The sequence below is a fragment of the Salmo salar genome, chromosome 06 (assembly GCF_965601325.2).
Source record: "Salmo salar chromosome 06, fSalSal1, whole genome shotgun sequence".
Taxonomy (NCBI): domain Eukaryota; kingdom Metazoa; phylum Chordata; class Actinopteri; order Salmoniformes; family Salmonidae; genus Salmo; species Salmo salar.
Window position 1 is genome coordinate 60,817,519 of NC_138296.1, and position 14,165 is coordinate 60,831,683.

The 14,165-nt window shown below is 43.0% G+C and overlaps 1 protein-coding gene across 1 annotated transcript in view; it reads left to right on the forward strand.

Annotated features, from left to right (window-relative positions):
- Positions 1-356: 356 nt before the first annotated feature.
- Positions 357-14,165, forward strand: part of mei4 (meiosis-specific, MEI4 homolog (S. cerevisiae)) — a 47,029-nt gene continuing 33,220 nt past the window's right edge. The window contains exons 1-3 of the mRNA XM_014204931.3: positions 357-899; positions 1,190-1,441; positions 3,579-4,153. Of these exons, the coding sequence (XP_014060406.1) occupies positions 860-899; positions 1,190-1,441; positions 3,579-4,153 (867 nt within the window). The 5' untranslated portion in view covers positions 357-859. The remainder of the gene's footprint in view (positions 900-1,189; positions 1,442-3,578; positions 4,154-14,165) is intronic.

The following is a 14,165-nucleotide window of genomic DNA, read 5'->3' on the forward strand; positions in this document are numbered from 1 at the left end:
TTGTTCTTAAAACAGTTAGGAAAGGAGACTTTTAAAAACGTGATTGAGTGAAGTAGCAGCAAATATGTTGAATGAGCAACTAATAAGCATGGAGAGCCTCACATGTTTGACTAATTTCCCTTATATCTTTCAGTTTAATACGGCTGTTTACTTACTTTTGTAGCTCTTCATCAAAAGCACGCTAGTTAGGCCTAACTGTCCTCTCCACCTTTAGCAGAAATTTAGCCCTAAAGGACTTGAGAAATATGATTGGTTGACGATAGGCCTATGACGTTGGCCTACGTCTCGTCTTGCGCTGCACAGCATATCAGATCTCAACAACGATTGGAGATGCGTTTAACATCACCAGTAGGCTTACGCTACCACGTCCTTATGATATATATTTTAATACGCGCAACGCGACTGCAAGAGAGGTCTGAATGAATGTCTGACTGAAATACGGGACAAATTATATATTTTTTTTCTAAATTAGTGGCGTTTGATTGTTCGGTTGCGGGACAAAGGGCCAACATGCAGGACTGTCCCGCACAATCCAGGACACATAGTCACACTTCAATTAAGAAGTTGAAAGTACTGGATGTATTCAGTAAAACATATCGCAGGTTTGGTCAGTCTCACCCACACGCGCTTTCATATGATTGACAGCGATCATCATGCGCGAGAGGCTACCTACTTGGTAACAATGGCCTAGTTAGCCACCTAACGTGCTCGTTCAGGCAGGCATCATATTTGATATTTTCACAACACAACGAGAACAAGAGTAACTAGGGTTACTAGCCAAGTTAACTAACTATATGAAGTTAGTAAAATACCAATACCTTGGGGTAATCCGCCTCAGGTTTTTATGAACTCGGCTTGAATGATGGATCACAAAATGGAGCGAAGTCCTGCTACCAATGGTAAAATTGCGTAGCTAACTTTGGCTTGCTAGCTTATTCGTTTTAACGCAAAGTGTGTTTACCATTCTCCAATGTTAGGCAGCCAATTATCGTGACATTGATGGGCTAGCTAGTTAAGCTACTTCTTGCAAACATTGGGCAGACGGTTAGCTGCTAACGTTAGCGCCAATATTGTCGAGGAAGATGGCTAATTGCGCATCGGCGGGAGTATGGTGTCGAACGAGACTAGAAGATGCATAGCTAGCTAGCTAAATGAACACAACAATATGATTATTTCCCCTTGCTTTCAGGGACAGACACCGCGGAATGGGGTCTTAGAAAAGCTAAACTTGTCGTGGCCGTTGCCATAATAAAGAGTAAACCTCCCGGGATAAGTGGCCGGAAGCACACGGAACATTTGGCCAACAAGCTGAATAGCCAGACTGAGGCCTGGAAGACCAAAGCCCAGAGGCTGCAGGAGGAAGTGCTCAGAATGCGTCAAAAGCTCCTTCTCACCCAGATGCTCTCAAAGCCAAAGAACACCAGTGGAACAGAAGCTGGTGGTGGGTCTCATTCATCTTCTGCTAGTTTGTAACTAACTAACCCTCAGTCCTTTAAAGTGTGACTAATAGCATATACCATATGCTAGACATTTAATTTAATAAACATGTCTCCTATTGGTCAATCACATGTGAAAACAGTATACTCAGTAGGCCCATTGTACTTTATGTCTGCTGGATAGGTCCAGAGCAATGCATTTAGAATTAGATATATCTGTGCCTCTGGATAGGGCTACAGCAGTGTATTGTCACAGTAAATAGCCTCCCAGTTTTATTATTTTGTTCAATTAATGAACAGCAGGATTCATACTCATTTAAATGTAGCATATTTTCAGTTAGTAAAGGACTGCTCAGCATGGATTGTAATTGGATTACAATGTCTACATGAGGAGTGGAGCCTAGTTTTCATACCTTAGCTATCAGCCGGATGTACAGTCGTGGCCAAAAGTTTTGAGAATGACACAAATATTAATTTCCACAAAGTTTGCTGCTTCAGTGTCTTTAGATATTTTTGTCAGATGTTACTATGGAATACTGAAGTATAATTACAAGCATTTCATAAGTGTCAGGTTTTTATTAACAATTACATGAAGTTGATGCAAAGAGTCAATATTTGCAGTGTTGACCCTTCTTTTTCAAGACCTCTGCATCCGCCCTGGCATGCTGTCAATTAATGGACCCAAAATATCAATGTTTTGTTCCCCGAGCCACTAAGTTATCACTTTTGCTTAAAGCAAGGTGCTCCATAATGCTGGAAAAGGCATTGTTCGTCACCAAACTGTTCCTGGATGGTTGGGAGAAGTTGCTCTCGGAGGATGTGTTGGTACCATTCTTTATTCATGGCTGTGTTAGGCAAAATTGTGAGTGAGGCCACTCCCTTGGCTGAGAAGCAACCCCAAACATGAATGGTCTCAGGATGCTTTACTGTTGGCATGACACAGGACTGATGATAGCGCTTACCTTGTCTTCTCCGGACAAGCTTTTTTCCGGATGCCCCAAACAATCGGAAAGGGGATTCATCAGAGAAAATGACTTTACCCCAGTCCTCAGCAGTCCAATCCCTGTACCTTTTGCAGAATATCAGTCTGTCCCTGATGTTTTTCCTGGAGAGAAGTGGCTTCTTTGCTGCCCTTCTTGACACCAGGCCATCTTCCAAAAGTCTTCGCCTCACTGTACGTGCAGATACACTCACACCTGCCTGCTGCTATTCCTGAGCAAGCTCTGTACTGGTGGTGCCTCGATCCCGCAGCTAAATCAACTTTAGGAGATGGTCCTGGCGCTTGCTGGACTTTCTTGGGCGCCCTGAAGCCTCCACAACAATTGAACAGCTCTCCTTGAAGTTCTTGATGATCCGATAAATGGTCGATTTAGGTGCAATCTTACTGGCAGCAATATCCTTGCCTGTGAAGCCCTTTTTGTGCAAAGCAATGATGACAGCACATGTTTCCTTGCAGGTAACCATGGTTGACAGAGGAAGAACAATGATTCCAAGCACCACCCACCTTTTGAAGCTTCCGGTCTGTTATTCAAACTCAATCAGCATGACAGAGTGATCTCCAGCCTTGTCCTCGTCAACACTCACACCTGTGTTAACGAGAAAATCACTGATATGATGTCAGCCGGTCCTTTTGTGGCAGGGCTGAAATGCAGTGGAAATGTTTTTTGGGGATTCAGTTCATTTGCATGGCAAAGAGGGACTGTGCAATTAATTGCAATTCATCTGATCACTCTTCATAACATTCTGGAGTATATGCAAATTGCCATCATACAAACTGTGTCATTCTCAAAACTTTTGGCCACGACTGTATTATTGAACTGAAGGCCATTGTGGCCAATGAGCGTCTTGCTCATTAATGAAGTTGAGCATCATGGACACGCAAGGTTGCTTTGGAAACAAGGCCTGTTGATGTGCAAAACAAGTAAGAATTAGACCTATATGAAATTACACAAGGTGGTGGTGAATTACATAAAAGGCGAGAGAGACATGATTGAATGGAGTTTAATGACAAAGCTAATTGTGTGAAAACTGAGGGTGTTTTAATTATAGGGCCTGCTTAATTCAGTGACACAGAGTATAATGAAGCTGACAATGAGATGCGCATAATGATGAAGCTCATGTCCTACTTGGTGCAACCTGCAGGAGATGGCTTCATGGACCTGCTCTCTCAGGAGTTCATGGGGCCGGGCTTGGTGAAAGACCCGCTCAACTCAGACATGGACTCCGGCTGTGGGATGGAGAACAACACAGAGACACTTCTGCTCACTCAAGACTCTGCAGAACCCAGTGCCCAGCCAGCCTTCCCACCTGTCACCACCACACACCCCCAGATCCCATTCTCCAGCCTGTGTGAGGCAGGCCCTCGTGGGAAGGCCATGCTGCTCCACATGCAGTTTCTCCAGAGCCTGTGTGGGCTGAACAGGGTGGAGTGGGAGGCAATGGGTGCAGAGGCTGGAGGGTTTAGCCTGGACAGGGACAAGGACAGGTCCGTGGTGGCAGACTCGGTGTGCCAGCTGCTGTCCTGTGTGGTGTCTGCTAGTAGGGATGACAGACCCCTGCCCCCACGCTCACTGCTCCTGCAGGCGTCCCGGGTGGTGGCCCAGGCAGTGGATCACTGGCTCTCCCACAGACAGCCCTCCCAGCTATTTGTGACAGGCATGGAAGATTCCCTGAAAGAGCTCACTGATGTTCTATTACGCAACGGCCAGCTCAACAGGGTAAGAGAACATAATGCATATCGTAGTGTATTAATGACAATATGTTTTACAGTATTATATTTGTGTAGGTGTTTAAAACATACTTCCTTTAGTAGGTAACACCAGACATTAAATTCCAAAGCGAGAGGTTCTCAGTCCTAGTCTCACTTACATTTTGGATGATCATTGCATGGCTAAATGTAATACCAAGTTGACCGGAGATTGATGAGTTCAGTGGTTCTTAGTATGCAGTCCAGAATAACAGCCTGTATGTTTCATTACCCTCAGAAAGAAATGACAGTCATCAAAGTGGCATTGAGGTTTATAGATGATCATATCACCAGCTGACTGGTTTTCTGATTCACGCCCCTACCTTTAAGGTATCTGTGACCAACAGATGCATTTCTGTATTCCCAGCCATGTGAAATCCATAGATTAGAGCCTAATGAAATTATTTCAATTGACTGATTTTCTTACATGAACTGTAACTCAGTAAAATCTTTGAAATTGTTGCATGTTGCATTTATATTTTTGTTCAGTGTAAATTGAAGACAGACAATTTTCTGTTTAAATGCACAGTAACATTAATATACACTGAGACTGTAGGAGGAAGGAAATGAGAGCGTGGAGAAACAAGTGAGATAGTATGGGGAACGCCACCACACCCACTGTTATGACTAATCATGAGATATGACTGGCAGCACCAATACTTATTAGCTTCTGAGGGGACAGACAATCACCTTAGTGTCAGCAGGCTTGAATAAAGGCTGTCACAGTTGAGTTGTGAAGGGCGTATTGTCCCTTTCCGAATGAAGATTATTAGGTGGGAGGTTATATGTTGCTTTTAGGCCAATTGTTATTACAAATCTAGCCACAAGTCACTTTGGATTTCCTGAAAAACTGCTTGAAGGATTCTTACCTGGCGCTAAAGCATTATGGTGATTATGTTGTACCAAACAACTTCCAGTAGTTGGACCATTGGTTGAGAGGCTGCTGAATCATAGTTATTTTGGTTACCAGATCATATGAATGGCCAGCAGTTTGCATGTTAATCTCGGCTGGAACCCAGAAACAAATCTGTCACCAGAGACTAATGTGTCATAGCATTTCCATTATCCCCAAATAGACTGTATGTTGTCCGTATAGGCTAGGTCAGGGATGGGCAACTTTGATGGGGGTGGGGGCCACAATAAATCTGAATTCATCACGAGGGGCTGCAGTTGTGCTGCCAACACACCCTGACCATGATTACTATAAGTTTAGATATATGGCCGCTAGACTAACAATCTAAACATTTTAGCTGATATGGGCTAGTTGAGTGACTCTCAGTGATTGACATAACAAGAGAGAAACTGCTGATGCACAAACAAATTTCGAAATTGCACCTTGTGTATTCTACTATTCTAACTCGCAACAGTAAGTTGAGACCCGAACTGAGTAAAAAAAAAATATATATTTTTGTATACTTTTTTTTTGGGGGGGGGGGGATTGATCTGAGGGCGTTCAAAAGTTGCCCATCCCTGGGCTCGGTCATTGTGGTGAGTGTAAATAATGTATAGAATGATTTCCATTGGGAGCTCTCAAACATGTCTGGCTAAAGTTCCGATAGATATTTGCAAACGCTGTATCCCAAGTGCCACCCTGCTCCTTTTTTAGTGCACTACTTTTGACCAGTGTCCAGGAAATAGAGTAGCATTTGTGACACCTAGCATGCTTTGGACACTGCATCTTTAGCATGGCCTCAAGGTTACTGTTATTTAGAAGGACGGTAGATTGATGACCAGTCAGTCAAGAGGGAAAAAATATAAGCTAGAAGTCAGCTTAATGTCAGTCAAGGAGGAACAGTCATGGCTGCTCTAGTCTAGAGAGTACAGAATGTTTTCCCAATCGGAATACAGTGTGTACAAAACCCTCACAGCCATGTTGCCTGCACCTGCCACCTGCTGCCAGTATTTCAGAGTGGAGTAGCCTAAATCATTGCAAAGGTTTCTGCATCACCAGTATTCACGGTACACAACACAGTTTGAGGCAGTCTGGGACAGTTTATTCTCAAGTGCAAACTACTCAATAATGACCGTTGCTGAAAGGTTATAAAATAAATCAGTCAATTTGTCTCTGTTAATCAAATCAAAGTCTGAAAGTTTGGATAGGGATTTGTTTGTTTGTGGAAAACCCTCCTCGCGAAGTCTCTGAGAAGAGTTTCCTTTTCATTGTGCACTAAGCTGGTGTTTGGCTGAGTGTTGGCAAAGTGTAATGCTTTGACAAATAGGATCAATGTTTGCCATTATGCCATGACTATTAAAATCTCATGTTCATAAAAAGACAAGGGAGGAAAGCTAACTTTGATTTATCTTAATATAGAGATCAATTGGCTGTGTCAAACACAATTCTGAAATATTTTAAAGTTGTCGGGTGCCCATGGGCATCAGCAACAAGCCAACATGTTGGCGTGAAGTGGTGCAGCATGGTTGAGTGGACCTGCAATTTAGGACTGCGTAATACATTGATTGTTAAGTCACTGAATGAAAACAGGACAAACAAGTGCCCGCAGGGAACCAATTTTAGGAGGCTCTCAAACTCACTCCAAGCAGGTGTCCTCACTCCTTTGCTCCAATAGTTTCTGGTGTAAAATACGACAATAAGAAAGTCCGAACTAAAGTGGCGTGTTCGGAGAAGAGCATCATACAATAACGCTGTAACTCTCTTTCACATGGCCATTTACAGGACAGTGAATGATCCGGATCAGGGTGAACCTGCAGTACTTTGTGCCTCTGTGTGTATGAATCACAGACTGCTGGAATTGGGCTGTAGCTTTGGACAGGAGGGCATGATGCAATGCTGTGACAGGGACTAAGCTCCTCAGCCCTGTTTTGTCTGTAGGACTGTGGAATCCGTAGCAGAATAACAGAGGCTACATCCCAAATGGCACCGTGTTCCCTATAGCAGTGTTTCTTAATCCTGGTCTTGAGGACCCAAAGCGGTGCACATTTTTGTTTTTGCCCTAGCACTACAACGCTGATTCAAACGATTAACTCCTCAACAATCTTTGATGATTTGAATCAGGTGTGTAGTGCTAAGGCAAACACAGAAATGTGCACCCCTTTGGGTCCTCAAGACCAGGATTAAGAAACACTGCTATAGGGAATATGGTTATATTTGGAATGCAGTCCCTGTCATTCTGTTGCTGATACCCCAGGACCAGGATTAAGAACTGCCCTATAGAATGCACTACTTTTGACCAGTGTCCTTAGGGTGCTTTTTGTGACTCACATCACTCCAGACATCCTTGATTGTGTTTGTAAAGAAAAACAATTCTATTCACCTCATGCCTGACTGATATTGCCGGTGAATAAAGTCATTAGCCAGGTAATTTTTACTCCGGCTGCCTGTATCAAGCCAAACAGCGGTCGGACTTTGGGTCATTTCCATGCAAATGAAGGCTGCTCACTGCTCAGAAGGCTGATCACTGACACAGCCTGAGTGACTGAGGAAGAGTAGGCTGTATGCCGTTTCAGCAGGAGGAGTATCACTGCTGCAGAGTATTCTTTTTTTGAGATGGAGGCATCGGAGATACCGAAGGAGTTGTTTAAATGATTTCCAGCTCCATCCTGTAATTAGCGTAATAGGAGCTGTCTCCTCTGCTTTGGGATGACGCTGATGCTACTGGAGCTTATTGATGTCATTTGCAGTTGTGGAAATAGGATACATCAGTGATGTGACTTTATATTTTTAACCCTCATTTCAATCAAGTTGATTAATTTCAATTAAAAAAAACCTGTAAATTAAACCAGATCCCATCTTATTGCTGGCTCGAGCTGTGTTAGTTAATTCTGCTGAGTAACTAAATGTGGGTGTAATTGTTTTCTTCCTATTTCACACGTGGAAGTGTGTTAATGTCTTTACTATGTTATGAATTGGTGGTTTGGTTTATAACAACTAACAAAAGCATGAATGATTATCAGCATCCTCAAGGAGGAAATCCTTGATTGAAAAATATGTTGTATTTTTATTCCTGTTCTAAATTGTGCTTCTTTAGGCCTCCTGGGAATCTGCCTGCAATTTTCTATTAGGCTTAAATCTCTATCTTGACTTCAAATGCACGCTTCATTCCCTAGCAATGTGAAAAGAGATGAACTGTTACCATCAAGATGATGATGATGAAATACGCTATAGAGGCCTCTCTCAATAGCTGACATACTGTCAAATAATTTGGACTGAGTATTTCATCTGGAGACGTGAAATAGGTAGGCGATATCATTTACACCGACTGCAGCCCTCAACCTTGGTGATGATGGTAATGCCACAGAAGACAGAACTAGATTGAGATTCTATGGTTAATGCTGAGGCCCTTATGTCTGAATCTTTACTTGGCCCTGTCTGTAATGGCTTCACAGCTGTCTAGGGGCCAGTCTACTCTAGTCATGAAGGTGACGCGCCTAGATGAAATGGAATATCGTGACTCCCCAGAGGCACCAGTCAAATGTCACTCTCATAGCGTAAAAGGCTCAAGACTATAAGGTGATATTATTTCATGACAGTATTTTATTTCAACTGAGAATAGCACAAAGTTTAGTTTTCTGTCTGGTGACATAGTAGTCTCACTTATTATCATGGCTCCCTTTTCTCTTAGGGTGCTCAGTTATTACCTGTCTCTTATGTGAAGGCCTACAATTTGTCCAGCTTGTTCTCTTTGCGATATCGAAAAACCTTAGGCCTATATTCTGAAATCTGAATACATCTTGTATCATAGTGTTTACGGTAGCCTATTGCATAGCATAGCCCTGCATACTGTGCAGAGATGATATTATAGTACAACCGTTCTCGTACGCTGTTCAAAACAAATTGCCAGTAGCCTAGCTATACACTAAGTGTATTCCATGACATAGACTGACCAGGTGAATCCAGGTGAAAGCTATGATCCCTTATTGATGTCACCTGTTAAGTCCATTTCAATCGGCGTAGATGAAGGGGAGGAGACTTGAGACAATTGAGACATGGATTGTGTACACTACCGGTCAAAAGATTTAGAACACCTACTCATTCAAGGGTTTTTCTTTATTTTTACTATTTTCTACATTGTAGAATAATAGTGAAGACATCAAAACTATGACATAACACATATGGAATCATGTAGTAATCAAAAAGGGTTAAACAAATAAAATATTTTATATTTGAGATTCTTCAAATAGCCACCCTTTGTCTTGATAGCTTTGCACACTCTTGGCATTCTCTCAACCAGCTTCACCTGGAATGCTTTTCCAACAGTCTTGAAGTAGTTCCCACATATGCTGAGCCCTTGTTGGCTGCTTTTCCTTCACTCTGCGGTCCGACTCATCCCAAACCATCTTAGTTTGGTTGAGGTCCGGGGATTGTAGAGGTCAGGTCATCTGATGCAGCACTCCATCACTCTCCTTCTTGGTCAAATAGCCCTTACTCAGGCTGGAGGTGTGTTGGGTCATTGTCCTGTTGAAAAACAAATGATAGTCCCACTAAGCCTAAACCAGATGGATTGCGTATCGCTGCAGAATGCTGTGGTAGCCATGCTGGTTAAGTGTGCCTTGAATTCTAAATAAATCACAGACAGTGTCACCAGCAAAGCACCCCCACAACATAACACCTCCTCCATGCTTTACGGTGGGAAATATACAAGCGGAGATCCCCCGTCCACTCACACCGCTTCTCACAGACACGGCGGTTGGAACCAAATATCGCCAATTTGGACTCCAGACCAAAGGACACATTTCCACCGGTCTAATGTGCATTGCTCATATTTCTTGGCCCAAGCAAGTCTCTTCTTATTGGTGCCCTTTAGTAGTGGTTTCTTTGCAGCAATTCGACCATGAAGGCCTGATTCACACAGTCTCCTCGGAACAGTTGATGTTGAGATGTGTCTGTTACTTGAACTCTGTGAAGAATTTATTTGGGCTGCAATTTCTGAGGCTGGTAACTCTAATGAACTTATCCTCTGCAGCAGAGGTAACTCTGGGTCTTCCTTTCCTGTGGCGGTCCTCATTGTTACGAACCGGCTCAGAGTTCGCAACAAAAGGGAGACAACGTGGAGACAAAGAGGATCAAAATATATATTTATTAACTAAAGTAAACTAAGTAATTAGCAATGATGTGTGTAATCAGTAGCGTAAGTGAGTGCTTGCATGCATAAATGTAATAATGCAGGGTGTTGAAGGGTGCCACCGCAAACAACCAAAAACAACAAGGTGTCTGCATGGAGAGAGTCACCCCAATCACTGTGGAAGACGTAACCATTTATCATGGGACACACCCGGGCCAAGGTGTCTCCCATGTAGCTGATGACCCTCCCAACTCCGCCCACCGGCATCCTAATAAGGGAACGAGCAAAAAGAGAAAATACAGCAGACAGAGTGGGAGGGTCGTCACACACCCCCCCCCCCCCCCATAAAACCGGGGACCAACAAGGGCCCCGGAACAACGTACCAGCCTCTGCGTCCCAAATTGACACAGCCTCTGCGTCCCAAATTGACACAGCCTCTGCGTCCCAAATTGATGAGGGGTTACGTGTTCACACCTCCCTTTGCCCCAACTAACCTCCTCCCCAGACCTCAGCAACCTTTGCGCACAGGAAGCAAGTTTAAGAGGAAAGAAGAACAAGACCAGGAGGGAACAGACAGGAAAGATAGAACATGACAAAACCAAACAATGGTCAGTCACAAACACTCAGGAACAGGGCGCACGAGAGACCATCAACTACAAGCTCCAACGAAAAGAACATCTCCCAACGGTTCATAGTCACCCCAACGGTTCATAGTCACCCCAACGGTTCATAGTCACAAGTAATTAGTAAAAAATAATCTCACTCAACCCCTCTGCTGAGCACACCAGACCACAACAAGAGAAAATACAATCACACCGGGCACCACAGAAAAGAGATGAGAAATGGAGCTTCCCCAAAACCTACAATAACTCAACCCTAGTCTTCGTGCGGATTAGCGGTGGGTAATTATGCACTGTAGCCCGCTGGCAAGGAAGTAACCCCCCAGCACGCTGGCAGATTCCACCAAGCCACGGATATGCCCCCGAGACAACTGCTCAGTCCACAGACACCACACAAAAACAACAAACATTAACCATGCCCAACATATTCCAAAATGAAACACGTCGCTAAGCCTATCAGGGGAAAAAGGCTATAGCTCCGGGTAGTAAGGTTCACTACCCTATCCAAATCTCCCACTGAGGTACACAGCTGATTGCGCTCACCTCAGACCAATGTCCCAACAGCGAGTAGAACAAGCATTTCCAGGCTGGGCAGGGGCCTGGAAACTAACCAATGTACTCTCTCCAACGCAGCACACAAACCAAACAAACAAAGGCAACCAGTACTGACCACCAAACTCAAACTAACAAAATATACAAACAAAGCACCTACAGAATTTAACATAACTCCACGTTTTCTCCCAAACACAAGTTCAAGATCCCGGACAAGCTCCCACTTGTTACAAACCGGCTCAGAGTTCGCAACAAAAGGGAGACAACGTGGAGACAAAGAGTATCAAAATATATATTTATTAACTAAAGTAAACTAAGTAATTAGCAATGATGTGTGTAATCAGTAGCGTAAGTGAGTGCTTGCATGCATAAATGTAATAATGCAGGGTGTTGAAGGGTGCCACCGCAAACAACCAAAAACAACAAGGTGTCTGCATGGAGAGAGTCACCCCAATCACTGTGGAAGACGTCCATTTATCAGGGACACACCCGGGCCAAGGTGTCTCCCATGTAGCTGACGACCCTCCCAACTCCGCCCACCGGCTTCCTAATAAGGAAACAAGAGCAAAGAGAGAAAATACGGCAGACAGATTGGGAGGGTCGTCACATCATGAGCGGCAGTTTCATCATAGCACTTGATGGTTTTTGTGACTGCACTTGAAGAAACTTTCAAAGTTCTTGAAATGTTCCGTATTGACTGCCTTTCATGTCTTAAACTAATAATGGACTGTCGTTTCTCTTTGCTTATTTGAGTTGTTCTTGTCATAATATGGACTTGGTCTTTTACCAACGAGGGCTATCTTCTGTATACCCCTCCTACCTTGTCACAACACAACTGACTGGCTCAAATGCATTACGAAGGGAAGAAATTCCACAAATTTACTTTTAAGGCACACCTGTTAATTGAAATGCATTCCATGTGACTACCCCATGAAGCTGGTTGAGGGAATGTCAAGAGTGTGCAAAGCTGTCGTCTAGGCAAAGGGTGGCTATTTGAGGAATCTCAAATCTAAAATATATTTTGATTTGTTTATAACAGTTTTTTGGTTAATACATGATTCCATATGTGTTATTTCATAGTTTTCATGTCTTCGCTATTATTCTACAATGTCGAAAATAGTAAAAATAAAGAAAAACCCTTGAATGAGTAGGTGTTCTAAAACTTTTGACCGGTAGTGTATGTGTGCCATTCAGAGGGTAAATGGGCGAGACAAAATGTTTAAGTACCTTTTGAATGGGATATGGTAGTAGGTGCCATGCGCACCGATTTGAGTGTGTCAAGAACTGCAACGCTGCTGGGTTTTTCACGCTCAACAGTTTCCTGTGTGAATAAAGAATATCCACCCACCACCCAAAGAACATCCAGCCAACTTGACACAACTGTGGGAATCATTGGAGTCAACATGGCCCAGCATCCCTGTGGAACACTTTCGAGACCTTGTAGTCCATTGATCAGACATTTTTATTTGAATTTACTTTACTTATCTATTTATTAGTTTTCAAGCATAGGTTTAAAGTACAGCAATTCATCAGAGGTAGTGGAAACGTTATCTGCATCATCATTATTGTTGTCCCAGCTCCCCTACCCATTCCCCAACTACCTTGAGTCAGTATGTCCAGCCCCCATACCCTTTCCCAACCACTGCGGAGTGAGTATCAGCACTATATGTCTGTGCTATGTGCAGTCAACTAGTATAATTAGTGTTTGTGAAGCAAATATGATGGTTATTATTAAGGTTCTGCTCTTCTGAGATACAAACAAGTATACAACAAACCAAAAAAAATGCAACTAAAGGAAATAAAATAATTAAACAACATTTTTTTTAAAGAATGTTGTCCATTAAAATAACATCAAATGGATCAGAAATACAGTGTAGACTGTTGATGTTGTAAATGACTATTGTAGCTGGAAACGGCAGATTTTTTTATGGAATATCTACATAGGCGTACAGAGGCCCATTATCAGCAACCCTCACTCCTGTGTTCCAATGGCATGTTGTGTTAGCTAATCCAAGTTTATCATTTTACAAGTCTAATTGATCATTAGAAAACCATTTTGCAATTATGTTAGCACAGCTGAAAACTGTTGTTCTGATTAAAGAAGCAATAAAACTGGCCTTCTTTAGACTAGTTGAGTATCTGGAGCATCAGCATTTGTGGGTTCGATTACAGGCTCAAAATGGCTAGAAACAAAGAACTATCTTCTGAAACTCGTCAGTCTATTCTTGTTTTGAGTAATGAAAGCTATTCCATGCGAAAAATTGCCAAGAAACTGAAAAGATCGTACAACGCTGTGTACTACTCCTTTCACAGAACAGCGCAAACTGGCTCTAACCAGAATAGAAAGAGTGGGAGGCCCTGGTGCACAACTGAGCAAGAGGACAATTACATTAGTGTCTAGTTTGAGTAACAGATGCCTCACAAGTCCTCAGCTGGCAGCTTCATTAAATAGTACACGCAAAACACCGGTCTCAACGTCAACAGTGAAGAGGCGACTCCGGGATGCTGGCCTTCTAGGCAGAGTTGCAAAGAAAAAGCCATATGTCAGACTGGCCAATAAAAAGAAAAGATCATCATAGACGGCAAACGAACACAGACACTGGACAGAGGAAGATTGAAAAAAAAGTGTTATGGACAGACAAATCTAAGCTTGAGGTGTTCGGATCACAAAGAAGAACATTCGTGAGACGCAGAAAAAATGAAAAGATGCTGGAGGAGTGCTTGACGCCATCTGTCAAGCATGGTTGAAGCAATGTGATATTCTAGGGATGCCTTTGGTGGTGGTAAAGTG